General features: G+C 35.1%; 1 protein-coding gene across 23 annotated transcripts in view; it reads left to right on the top strand.

Annotated features, from left to right (window-relative positions):
* The window catches only part of POLK (DNA polymerase kappa), an 84,601-nt gene that overhangs the window by 36,623 nt on the left and 33,933 nt on the right, over positions 1-14,045 (top strand). For 19 of the 23 annotated variants that reach the window (XM_077139429.1, XM_077139430.1, XM_077139428.1 and 16 more), the window contains 3 exons: positions 650-769; positions 12,784-12,936; positions 13,854-13,985. In XM_077139429.1, coding sequence (XP_076995544.1) covers positions 650-769; positions 12,784-12,936; positions 13,854-13,985 — 405 coding nt within the window. The other 4 variants (XM_077139434.1, XM_077139433.1, XM_077139432.1 and 1 more) reach the window with 4 other exon arrangements.

Below are 14,045 nucleotides of genomic sequence, written 5' to 3'. Positions count from 1 at the left end.
CTGGGCTGAGCTGGGAGTGCTGAGATGAGGTATGCTAAGCTGCTTTTGGCTGTGCTACCTTGAGCTCTCATTTAAGCACCAGCCAATTAAATCAAACATCATTCATTACAGCAGGTACGCCTCCTAGCCGACTGCAGATGTAATGAGCTACAGATGAGTTTCATGTACCATTGGCTCATGTCCACAGCAATATAACTAAGCACCTTCACCTGACCAAGTTGACAACCGAATCTAACTACCACAATATCACATTAAATTTTTGAAAATACTTTTGAAGGAGTAATTTTTAGTGAAGGAGATACCTGATGACCCATCTGACTAAGGCTTTGGATATGCCCCATGGATCCTGTCTAAAAAACATTGCTATAATCTGAGTGCAGATCTATACTCATCTCAGAAAGCTTGTACTGTGCTAAGTACTGCCTCATAAAAATCCCATCATTCAGGCACTACTAATAAATTTTACAGATAAGGAAAATGAGACATGGATATATTAATTAATTTCAGAGATACCCAACTGGTAAGAAGTGAGTTAAGGTTTGAAAGCAATCATTCTCTTCCAGACATTGTGTTCTTAGCACTGTTGTTATACTGCAGTGATGTTTTCCTTCAGATATTTTCTTATTCTTTGTTTGGTTTTCCTACATAGGGATCCAGATTTTATGGAAGTGAGCTCAAGAAGGAAAAGCAAGTCAACCAAAGAATTGAAAATATGATGCAACAAAAAGCTCAAATTACTAACCAGCAACTAAGGAAAGCACAATTTCGGGTATCAATTCAGTTATTAAGTAAAATGGAAGATGGTTGAGTAGTAATTGACAGTTATAATGCATTATGGTCAAGTCATAATTTCATAATAACTGAAAACAAGGTGAAATGCAATATTCATTATCTTGCAGATAGTACAGATTTGCTTCCAACCCACCTCAATAAAGCAAGTCACATACATTTTTTGTTTTCCCAGTGCATGTAAAAGTTGTGTTTACTTGACACTGTAGGCCTTTAAGTGTGTAATAGCAATACATCTAAAAAAAAAATGTGCATACCTTAATTAAAACGTGACACGGAAACCTGAAGTGAGTGCTGTTGGAAAAATGATACCAGTAGACTTACTTGACATAGCGTTGCAAATATGAACTATAATTAACAGTTATATATACCACAAACCTTCAATTTGTCAACAACACAATATCTGTGACGTGCAGTAAAATAAGATATACCAGTATTGTAAAGCATAAAATTTAACAAATGTACATACTTTACTAAACATTCCTCTGCTCTTTGACTTGACACCTGGACACACCGTCTTCTCTATTACACTTGTCCATTATTTGGGCTAAGTTAAATGGTTCCTTATAACTTGCCCATTTTCATGAAACATATGATTGACAGAGCTAGGATTTAACTCAAAGCTATGTTCTTTTTATTATATAAATGCTTAATAGCTACAAAAGGCCACAGGATAAATGTGGCATGTTTTCCAATAGTCCTGATTTTGCAAAAAAGAATTGGAAGAATATGTTAACTAATTAAACTAGAAAGTAATTTCAAAGGTAATTGTGTTATATTAAAACAAAAAAATCATACTACTGGATAGAATGGCAAAGTGTGCATACTTCTTTTGCAGCTTTATTCAGATATATTCACACACCATACAATCTATCCAAAATTTTCAATCATTGTTTCATGGTATCATCACATAATTGTGCATTCATCACCACAATGAATTTTATAAAGTTTTCATTACACAGAACATCCTTATCCTTTTTCTCCCCACCAATCCGTACCCATTGTTGACCCCTAGCATTAGTGTAGTACATTTATTACTAAATGCTGAATATTGCTTTTAACTATAGGCCATAGTTTATAAAAGGTACATTTTTGCCCCATATATCACTCCATTATTAACTCCTTGTAATTGTGATATATATTTCTTCTAGTTCATGACAGAACATTTTTATATTTGCACTCTTAATCACAGTTATCATACATAACACAGTGAATCTTGTGGTGGATGATGACTGTGATTAACTGTACAAATATAAAAAAAGTTCTTTTGTGAACTAGAACAAATATACAACACTATTACTGGGAGTTAATGGATGGGCATATGGGAAAAAATATACCTATTGCAAACTATGAACTATAATTAACAGTTATATATACCACACCAATACTATAAGTCAGTAATGGGGGGATAAGAGTTATGGGATGTTTGGTGTTTTCTTTTTCTTTTTCATTTTTATTTTCTTTCTTTTTTTTTTTTTTTTGCTGTTTGAACTTTAATATCTCAATATCAAACACAGAAACGCAGTTTTCTGCTGTGCTTCCATTCATAATAACAATTCCAATACAATATGAGTAAATGGAGAAAATGTGGTGGAGGAAGAACCCCTTAACATTCTTTGTCTAAAACAGGGTTTTCCCATAGACCTTTTTTTATTATTAATTTAAAAAAATTAACAACAAACAAACAAAACAATAAGATATCATTCCATTCTACATATATAATCAGTAATTCTTAATATCATCGCATAGTTGCATATTCATCATTTCTTAGAACATTTGCATCATTTAGAAAAAGAAATAAAATGCTAACAGGAAAAAAAAAGATTATACATACCATACCCCTTACCCCTCGCTTTCATTTACCACTAGCATTTCAAACTAAATTTATTTTAACATTTGTTCCCCCTATTATTTATTTTTATTCCATATGTTCTACTCTTCTGTTGATATGGTAGCTAAAAGGAGCATCAGACACAAGGTTTTCACAATCACAGAGTCACATTGTGAAAGCTATATCATTGTTCAGTCATCATCAAGAAACATGGAACACAGCTCTACATTTTCAGGCAGATCCCTCTAACTTCCACTATATCTTGAACAAGGTGATATCTACTTAATGCGTAAGAATAACCTCCAGGATAACCTCTCGACTGTTTGGAATCTCTCAGCCATTGACACTTTGTCTCATTTCACTCTTCCCCCTTTTGGTCAAGAAGGTTTTCTCAATCCCTTGATGTTAATTCTCAGCCCATTCTAGGGTTTTTCTCAGTCCCTTGATGCTGAGTCTCAGCTCGTACTAGGGTTTTTCTCAATCCCTTGATGCTGAGTCTCAGCTCATTCCAGGATCTCTGTCCCACGTTGCCAGGAAGGTCCACACCCCTGGGAGTCATGTCCCACGCAGAGAGGGGGAGGGTGGTGAGACCGCTTGTCGTGTTGGCTGGAGAGAGAGGCCACATCTGAGCAACAAAAGAGGCTCTCTTGGGGGTGACTCTTAGGCCTAGATTTTAAGTAGACTTGACCTATCCTTTTTGGGGTTAAGTTTCATATGAACAAACCCCAAGACTGGGGCCTCAGCCTATAGCTTTGGTTGTCCACACTTCTTGTGAGAATATCAAGAATTCAACTTGGGAAAGTTAAATTTCTCCCCGTTCTCACCATTCCCCGAAGGGGGCTTTGCAAATGCTTTTTCACTCACTGATCGAATCACTGTGGATTCATCAGGGCATCACTCTGGACAAACCAACAAAATCTCATGTTCCACCTGAGATTCCACGTACTTATGGCGTTCAATCAAACTATCTACGTAAGTTATATTAGGAAATGCACTAGTTAAAATATAAATTTTGTAACAAATAAACATTTTTTGCTTTAGTGTCACACGAGTTGACATTTAAAAATATTAATTACCATCTATTTTCAGCACCCTGCAACAATGACATTCCTTTGTTCTTCCTCATGCAAAAACATTTTTAAAATTTGTACGTTGTACATTTCACTATTATTATACACTCTAGGCATTCCTAGATTATACCATCTCAGTCTTTAAGATCTATCTTTCTTTCTGATTTCATTTATGTCCCCAGCCCTCCTCCCTCTATCATTCTCACATGCAGCTTCATTCAATGTTTTAACATAATTATATTACAGTTAGGTAGTATTGTGCTGTCCATTTCTGAGTATTTGTATCCAGTTAATTTCATCTTTCATTTCATAAAATGTTATTTTTCTTTGTATACTTTCAAATTCTTCTTTATTCTTTCCCAGTGTTTTAATATCCTTTATCTCTTTAGCCATCTCCTTGAATTGATTTAGGAGGTTTGTTTAAACACCTTTGATTAGTCATTCCGAATTCTGTATACCTTCTCTGAATTTTAAATTTCTTCCTTGATTGGGCAATATCTTCCCAAGTTTTAATAAGCCTTTTGATTTTTTTTTTTTGCTGCTTAATGGGTATCTAATCAGGTTGATGGATTTGTTCTGAATGTCACTTTCTCTCTAGTATTTTTTTGTTGATTGGTTTTGTATTAAGGCTCATATTTGACAGTTGTTTCATCAGTAATTCCCAGCCAAAGCAGGGCCAGGTACCCATGCAGTGGGTACAGACCAGGTCACTAAGAGAGGGTCTTGAAACACTCCAAAAAACCCCTTTTATTTTTCCTTCCATATCACCAGGGTGCAATTTCCTTCCTGCCCAGCAATTGGCACTCTTTTACTACTTCTTCCCTTCCTTCAGCTGTTTGAGGGGAGGCTGTTATGACCCTGCCAGTTCTACCTGTGACTTAGTCCAAACAGTGGTACCTGGTGGCACCTGACCAGGTCAAGCTGAAATTGTAGGATGTTATGTTTTAACTTCACCGGCCAATATCTGGCTCAGTTCTAGGCTCTGTTCCCTTCTGTATTTGGGGGCAGAAGATTTTCACAGCCATCCCAACCCACATCTGACCTCTCAGGCAAGTATCTGGCTGCCTGCCTCTGTTTGCTTTGAGGGTGGGGAATGGGCCTGGAGCTGTAGACAGAATTTCTCACGGTATCTAACTGTGATTTCTCAGTCTCTTTGTTTTGTACTTCCCTGGATGTTGTACTGAACTTTCCTCTCCCAATATTCAAAACAATAGATTCAAACAGTTTCTGCCTGGCTACTCATTGCTTTTGGGGGAGAAGTAGGTTCTGCAGCTCTGACTTATTCCTCCATTTTCCCAGAACTGTGCAGACATTTTAAAGGTAAAACACAAGTCTTCTAAAAATTGGGGAGCTTTTGGTTTCTCTTCCTGGGTTTTCGGGGGTAAATATTCAGTTTTCTCTGCTATTAAAAGTAATTTCAGAGGACCCGTATCTCACACCCTATACAAAAGTTAACTCAAAATGGATCAAAGATCTAAACATTAGGTCTAAGACCATAAAACAGTTAGAGGAAACTGTAGGGAGATATCTCATGAATCTTGCAATTGGAGGCGGTTTTATGGACCGTAAACCTAAAGCAAGAGCACTGAAGAAAGAAATAAATAAATGGGAGCTCCTCAAAATTAAACACTTTTGTGCATCAAAGAACTTCATCAAGAAAGTAGAAAGACAGCCTACACAATGGGAGACAGTATTTGGAAACGACATATCAGATAAAGGTCTAGTATCCAGAATTTATAAAGAGATTGTCCAACTCAACAACAAAGAGACAGCCAACCCAATTACAAAATGGAAAAAAGACTTGAACAGACACTTCTCAGAAGAGGAAATACAAATGGCCAAAAGGCACATGAAGAGATGCTCAATGTCCCTGGCCATTAGAGAAATGGAAATCAAAACCACAATGAGATATCATCTCACACCCACCAGAATGGCCATTATCAACAAAACAGAAAATGACAAGTGCTGGAGAGGATGCGGAGAAAGAGGCACACTTATCCACTGTTGGTGGGAATGTCAAATGGTGCAACCACTGTGGGAGGCAGTTTGGCAGTTCCTCAAAAAGCTGAATATAGAATTGCCATACGACCCAGCAATACCATTGCTAGGTAGCTACTCAGAGGACTTAAGGGTAAAGACACAAATGGACATTTGCTCACCAATGTTTATAGCAGCATTATTTACAATTGCAAAGAGATGGAAACAGCCAAAATGTCCATCAACAGACGAGTGGCTAAACAAACTGTGGTATATATATATACGATGGAATATTATGCAGCTTTAAGACAGAATAAACTTATAAAGCATGTAATAACATGGATTGACCTAGAGAACATTATACTGAGTGAGATTAGCCAAAAACTAAAGGACAAATACTGTATGGTCCCACTGATGTGAACCGACATTAGAGAATAATCTTGGAATATGTCATTGGTAACAGAGACCATCAGGAGATAGAAATAGGGTAAGATAATGGGTAATTGGAACTGAAGGGATACAGACTGTACAACAGGACTGGATACGAAAACTCAGAAATGGACAGCACAATAATACCTAATTGTAATGTAATTATGTTAAAACACTGAATGAAGCTGCATCTGAGGTATAGTTTTTTTATTTTATTTTATTTTATTTTTTATTTATTTTTTATTTTTTTATTTTTATTTTTTTTCTCTATTATCATTTTATTTCTTTTTCTGTTGTCATTCTATTTCTTTTTCTGAATCAATGCAAATGTACTAAGAAATGATGAATATGCATCTATGTGATGATATTAAGAATTACTGATTGTATATGTAGAATGGAATGATTTCTAAATGTTGTGTTAGTTAATTTTTTTAATTAATAAAAAAAAAAAGTAATTTCAGCACCTCCTATGAGGGAGTACCGGGTTCGATTCCCAAACCATGCACCCCACAAAAAAAATTTTTATATTTCAGGAGAAACTTCGAGAGTAACCAAGTGACAGCAGGCCCTGGTGGATTGGAAACTCCAAAGCAGTCAAAGTTCTGCTGGTAAAGCTAAATTGACTGCTAGACTGATTTACCCTGTTACCAAAATCTGATCCACTGTTAAAGCATTGTAGGATTACAACATGAAGATAAAATTTTAATATTAATCTAATATGCTACAAAATCCTTCTCTTGTGAGTGTTTGGATCATAAATTTCATGTTTTCTGTACTTAATTATAAAGTGGTATTTTTGATATATGCTTTCTCAGAGCATAAGCTAATTTTTATCTTCTGTGTTTTCTTCTATAATGAGAAAAGATAATTTGCTACCTCATCATTTTTAATTTTTCACAGCATTTTACTATATGGTAGACTTGGTTTCAGTTTCTTTTTTATACCCAGCCCATTGATCATTTTTATTCGAATACCTTTGTACTCTTAACCTGTTATTTTTACCATGGTTTGTACTATTTTACATAAGAAAACTGGTTTCCTCACATATTTGTTTAAAGCTGGATATTATCAGATTTTAGTTTTTGCTAACACATGGTCCAAAACATTATCTCATGGTAATTTGTATTAAACAAGTAAAGAAGAAACTGCGTGTCTATCTTTAGCCCTGTTCTAGTTTGCTAACTGCCGGAATGCAATATACCAGAATTGAAACAGCTTTTAAAAAGGGGAATTTAATAAGTTGCTAGTTTACAGTTCTAAGGCCAAGAAAATGTCCCAATTAAAACAAGTCTTTAGAAATGTCCAATCTAAGGCATCCAGGAAATGATTCCTTGGTTCAAGAAGGCCGATGATGTTCAGCGTTTCTCTCTCAGCTGGAAGGGCACATGGCAAACATGGCAGCACCAGCTGGCTTTCTCCGTGTTCTCAAAAGGAACTCTCTATTTCATGGTTCTCTGGCGTTCTGAAGCTTTCTCCAAAATCCTTATTCTTTTGGATGATTCCAATAAACTAATCAAGACCCACGTAGAATGGGTGGAGACACATTTCCATCTAATCAAGTTTAATACCCACAGTTGATTTAGTTACATCTCTGTGGAGATGACCTAATCAAATTTCCAACCTATAGTGCTGAATAGGGGTTAGAAGAAACTGTTGTTCCCACAAGATTGATTAGGATTAAAATATGGCTTTTCTCGGGTACATAAATCCTTTCAAACAGGCACAGCCCCATTCTAGTGGCAAGAATTTAAGTTGTCTGATCACACTTTACTGCAAGAAAAACTGGAAAATATCTTCTCAAGCCGGATGGCCACATGCTCAGCAATGGAAGAGAAAGAATGGATTTGGGGATACAACTAGCAGTCCAACACAACATCCTTTCCCCACATTTCTAGAGTTTGTTTGTTTTCCTCTTGATTTATAAGATCTTTTCATATATTAAAGGTTTATCTTTTCTCTGCTATTTGTTGCAGATATTTTTCTTATATGTTTGTCTTTTAATTTTGCGGGGTTTTGTTTTTTTACCTATACAGTTGTGTGTATGTGCTCAAATCCAACAGTATTTTTTTGTGAGTTTTGTTTGGGAACCTCAGGCCTTTGGTATTGTGCTTGGGAAATTGTTCCCCATAACCAAACTTGTATGTTCTTTTAGTATTTTTTTTTATAGATTTTGCTATATTCAAATCTTTCATCCATTTGAAGTTAGTTTTGATTTAAGGTGTTGTTTTGGTCCACTAAAACTGCTAGAATGCAATGTACCAGAAGTGGATTGGCTTTTTTTTTTTTTTTTTTTTTTGGCTTTTACCACAAGGATTTATTAGTTTACAAATTTTCAGTTCTGAAGCCATGAAAATGTCCCAATGAAGGCATCAACAGGATGATACCTTCTCTGAAGAAAGGCAGCTGGCATCCAGGGTTCCTTTGTGTGGATTGGCTTTTAAACGTATTTATTAGTTTTATAAATATCAGTTCTAAGGCCATGAAAATGTCCAAATTAAGGCATCAAGAGAAAGACAACTTCTCTGAAGAAAGGCTACTGCATCTGGATTTCCTCTGTCACATGGGAAAGCACATGGCCAGTATCTGCTGGTCCTTCACTCAGAGGTTCCATTTCCCACAGCTCTCTCTCTTCAGTTCTCTCTGGGTATTTCCCTTTTAGCTCCATCAGCTTTTCCTGTCTTGTATCCTCATAAAGGACTCTAGTAAAGGATTAAGTCCCACCTTGATTTGGGTAGGTCACATTTCAGCTGAAACAACTTAATCAAAATATCCCACCTACATTAGGTCTGCACACATAGAATGGATTAAAAGAACATGGTCTTTTCTTGGGTATATTACAGCTCCAGACTGCCACAGACGTGAAGTATTTTTTTTTCTTACAGTATTCTGTTTTCCCCTAAATGGTATTATTTTTTTCCTAGATGACAATTCACTGGTATCAACACCATTTATTGTATCATGAGTCCTATTTCCACTGAAATGAAATGAGGCACTTTGATGTATAAATTTCCACTGTGCTTAGATTTGTTTCTGGACTCTTCTAATCAGTTGAGTCTTTTCTTGTATCAGAACCATACTGTCTTAATTACTGAACAATAGTAGTACAGTTTTACTATTTATACTCTCCCTCACTACTCTTAAAGAAAAAAATATTTGTTTTTTTTTCATAAAATGGTTTCTTCCAAATAAACTTTAAGCATCATTCTTGTCAAAATAAAAGTTCCTTTTGTCCACAATAAAATTATTTTTAAATTGATAGTAATCTTAAGGCAGTTTACTTTCTAACCGTTTTTGGTAAGTCTTATTTCTTTGTACTCTACAAATATCATTCATAAAGTTTTAAAGAAACAATATATGTAAGTAGTGCCATAAAACTTTTTGCTGTTCATACTATTTTTAAAGCTCCTATCCTTAAACATGCTAATAATCTGAAGGGATAGAAAATATTTTACATTATATAGCAGAACTTCAGCTTTTGTTTCAGTTTTTAGTTTATTATATCATGGAAGGCTTTCTGGCATCTTATGCAAGAGGAACGGCAGGAAATGTGTTTTATGTTGATTGTTGAAATATTTCATTTCTTGAGGTTCCTCTAAAAGAAATTGCATAAATGGGAGGGGACTTAAGGAAGTTCTTAGGAGTCTAGACCTTCTAAAAGAGCAGAGATGTTTTCAAGGGAAATATTTTTGAGTCATAAAATTTCCAAGTACTAGATTTTATTATATGTGATAAGATAGTATGAACTATTGCTAGTTAAGCTGAGATACATAATCTTTGCAGACATGAACTCCCATGGTATTTATTCAAAACCTCTCCAAGTTATTTAGCTGTGGCCCACCCCATTCCATTCTTATTAGACTTCTTAAAGGCACAGTCATTTTTGTGGCTGCTGATACATCTTAAAATAACATAGGTTCATAAATTGAATAGGCAAACATTCATGTTATATTAAAAATGGCAGCCACATGCTAATCAGTGCATTTTGACCATCTTAACAATTGATTTAGCTACAATTTACTCAACAATTTTTAGAGAGATACTAAGTCAAGAAAATGAAAAATATTATTTCTGAAGTAGTCTCCCAAATCTAATATAGAGTGATAGAATTTTTAAAAATAAATAAGACATAATATACATATAAATTATACCATTAGTGTTCAGTTTGAGCTTAGAATCTGTTTTAGGAAAGCATAAGTCTTTAAATTTGTTAACGACTTCTTAAAATGTGTTTTAGAAAAAACACAGGCTTTGGAGTAACTTGGTTTCAGGGTCTAGCTCTAAAGCTTACTAAATAGGGCAAATTACTTAGTCTTACTGAACTTTATTTCCTTATTTGTAAAATGGGAATAATAGTTATCTCAGAATTATTCTGACAATTAAATGATTTTATATGGAAACAATTAGCATATTGTACAACACATGTAATGTATTTAACGTCACTTCTACTTTTAAGATTATAGATAATATCATTAAGTCCTTATTGTATCCTTAGATAAATACAGTTCATGAGCATCTCTTTTAATTCATTAACAACCTTTTGAAATTGGTTTATTCCCACTTTATGCATAAGGAAGGTAAGGATTAGAGGGGTTAAGTTGCCCACTGTATTGTAACTAATAAGTGACAGAGCTGGGATCCAAACCAAAGCCCTTATTCTTAACCACTGACACACACTGGTCTCAGCAGAAGCAAAGGGTTTACTGTGCATAGAACAGACTCAGATCAGGACTTGAAAGTCTTTCAGAAAGGAAAACTGTGCTGAGGAAAATGGAAAAAAGGAAAACATGAATAAGGACTCCAGTAGAAGATACTTGAAAAAGCAGTGGGGATGTGCATATGATAAATGTAGTAGAGATGAGTTCAGAGAAGGGCGACTAATGAAAAATAGTAGAGGAAAGCGAAATGTATGAGTTATGCACTGAGGAGTTTTCTTTTTTGGCAACCATATAGTTACTTTAAACACAAAATAGAATAGATGCTGAGGAAGCTGTCATAGCATTATTATGTGAATCTGAGAGTTTTCTCCCATTTGGTTTGTCTTTTTGTTTTTCCTTTCCAGATGATTTGGGGTCAAGATATTTCAAATACTACTCCTTTAATCTTATTTGATACTGATTTTTAGACATATTTTATAGATTAATGAAGAGTTTGCTTTTAATCTCCATTGTTTCTATCCAGTTAGCATGCTTTTCTCTATCGTTGCTTTTATTAGTCTCCATAGTTTCTATCCAGTTAGCATACTGTTCTCAAGTATAAATATGGATTACCTGGAAAGGATAGTTGTTTTAAATCTGAATGATAAATTGTAGAAATATTGAAATGTTCTATTTAGGTATATGATACCTCATTGTAAGGGATCAGCCTTCTCTAAAATTTCTACCATAAATACTGCTCTTTCTTTTTTAATCAACTCTAAAAGATGAGTATAAATTTCATTCCTTTTTCCTACCAGTCTCCCCTCCCTTTTGGAAAAGAATTTAAAGGCAGATAAGATCTTTCTCCTGAAGAAACTCAAGTTTAGTATCTAATAGAGTACATGCCATGGTAAGAATAGAAAAACAAGTAAGGGAGCATTAAGTTCTGTGGCATGAAGGATGGAGAGCCAGTTAAGTTATAGAAGTCTATAACAGAACCTCATCTGAAAGCCTGCACAAAGTCATTTCTGAATAAGCTTGAACCTTAACTGTAAGTTAAATATGTGTTCACATTAAGTAATAGCAAATCTAACTTATAATGGTGTTCTTTTCCCATATTACAAAGTCTGGAAGCAGGCAGTTAAGGGCTGGTACCTTGTCATCACAAAATCTCCCAAGTTTTCCTGCTTTCTATCTCATCACCTCATAGCCCCTGACATACTCAGGATTCAAGGCTGAAAAACTGAGGAGAGGACAGCACTAGCTCATCAGATCCCTTCGATCAGAATAGCAAAAGCTTTTCCAGATACACTCCCACCCCACCCCAACCCTCCTACAGCAGACTTCCTTATATATTTCATAGATCAAAACAGTCATCCCCAGCTGCAAGGGAAATTGAGTATTTAGCTTTTTCAGCCTCTGAGAAAAGGAATAGTTGGGAATGGACATATCTACTTCATAACTTTTTTTTTTTTTTACTGATGTACTTTGGTTCTTGCTACCCCCTTTCATTTCTTTTTTTCTTACAATGTGACTTTCTCTCTAAAGAAATTTTTTACTTTTCTGAGGATTTTTCTCATATGGCATCTACTCAGTGAAATCTTCCTTGGTCACCTTAAAATTTCAAGAGCGCTACCACACACATACATATTCTTATCACTACCCCTTCCCTGGTGTATTTCTCTTTTATAAATTTCTACTGTTTTTATTTGCTTAATCATTTGGAATATTTTGTTTACTCTCTGTCTTCTCCAACTTGAATATCAGCTCTATGAAGTAAGGAATTAGTCTTGGTTTTTTCACTGCTGTATCCCCAATGATTAGGACAGTGCCTGACACATAGTAGACTTTCAGTAATTGTTTGTTGATTTATTCAGGAGTGTGAGATATTTGCTATATTATTTTGGGTGCCTTATGATATCATTTAAGTGCTCTTATATATATATCTACATACTTATTTAGATACTACTATTATCTGTTACAAGTAAGGGTATATTTATGATTAATGGAATTTCATTATTATGTTGTCTAAAAACTTTTTTTTAATATCAAGGTTGACAGAATTGCAATGGAATTAGAGCAGAGCCGGGATCTGAGCAATACTATAGTCCATATTGACATGGATGCTTTCTATGCAGCTGTAGAAATGAGGGACGATCCAGAACTGAGGGATAAACCCATCGCTGTAGGATCCATGAGTATGTTGGTAAGTCTGTAAAGGTCAAAGACAAAAATGAAATTTCATAACATATTCAGTAAAACTTACTGATTCATGACAGGGGAAGCCTTTCCTCAGTTCAGCCAGTTTGCCAAGTATCTTTTGGGATACTTGCCCAATTACTGAATCCTTTAAGCTTCCCTTGAGGTACAGTTTTTTAATTTCCATTTGGCAAATAAGAAAACAAACTCAGGGAGATGTTTAATAACTGGCCCAAAGTTACAAACCTGGTAGATGGTAGAGTTGAAGAAGAAAGAAAAGAAAATGTTATTCTAAAGCAGAGACTGGTGAACTGTGGCCTGTAGGCCAAATCAGTTTGCTGTCTTTTTTTTGTAAATAAAATTTTATTGGAGCATAGTTAGACTCATTCATTTATTATTACTGTTGCACTTACAGAGCAGAGTTGAGTAGCTACAACAAAAACTGTGATTTGGAAAGCTTAAAGTAGTTACCATCTGAGCCTTTAGAGGAAAGGTTTGCCAACCCCTATTCTAGACTAACATATTTCGTTAATATAATACATTTAGATTGCATTTAAGCAGCTTCCCCATGACTTGAAACATTTGCTTTTCTGATTATTGCATTGCTCGTCCTTATTGCCACCCTAAACATAGAAAAGGTAAGATGACTAGGATAGCTCTAAGTGGCTGAAAATGTGTGAGTTAAAAGTAGCAACCAGAATATCTATTCCAGCTTTTTTGGAGTAAGTGTAGGGGCAATATGGGAAAGATCTACAAAGTAATATGTATGATAGCGTAAAATCAAAACTTAGTTCAAGATAGTGACCTATAAAAAAATGTTCTTGAATTGTAAATGCATAGCAATAATGTGTTTCTTATGAGTGCATCGATCAATATGTCCATTAGGTTTGTTTATTTTTTCCCATGGGGTTAATTTTCTTTCAGTCTACTTCAAATTATCATGCAAGGAGATTTGGTGTTCGTGCAGCTATGCCAGGATTTATTGCTAAGAAACTTTGCCCACACCTTATCATAGTGCCCCCAAACTTTGACAAATACCGCGCTGTGAGTCAAGAGGTAAGTCTGATATTTCACTCCCTACTTATAGCCTGGTTTCCTCTCACCTGCAGAGTTGTT

Source organism: Tamandua tetradactyla, chromosome 21 (genome assembly GCF_023851605.1).
Source record: "Tamandua tetradactyla isolate mTamTet1 chromosome 21, mTamTet1.pri, whole genome shotgun sequence".
Lineage (NCBI taxonomy): Eukaryota > Metazoa > Chordata > Mammalia > Pilosa > Myrmecophagidae > Tamandua > Tamandua tetradactyla.
The sequence above is the reverse complement of the archived record's forward strand: the minus strand, read 5'-3'. Positions and strand labels throughout refer to the sequence as shown.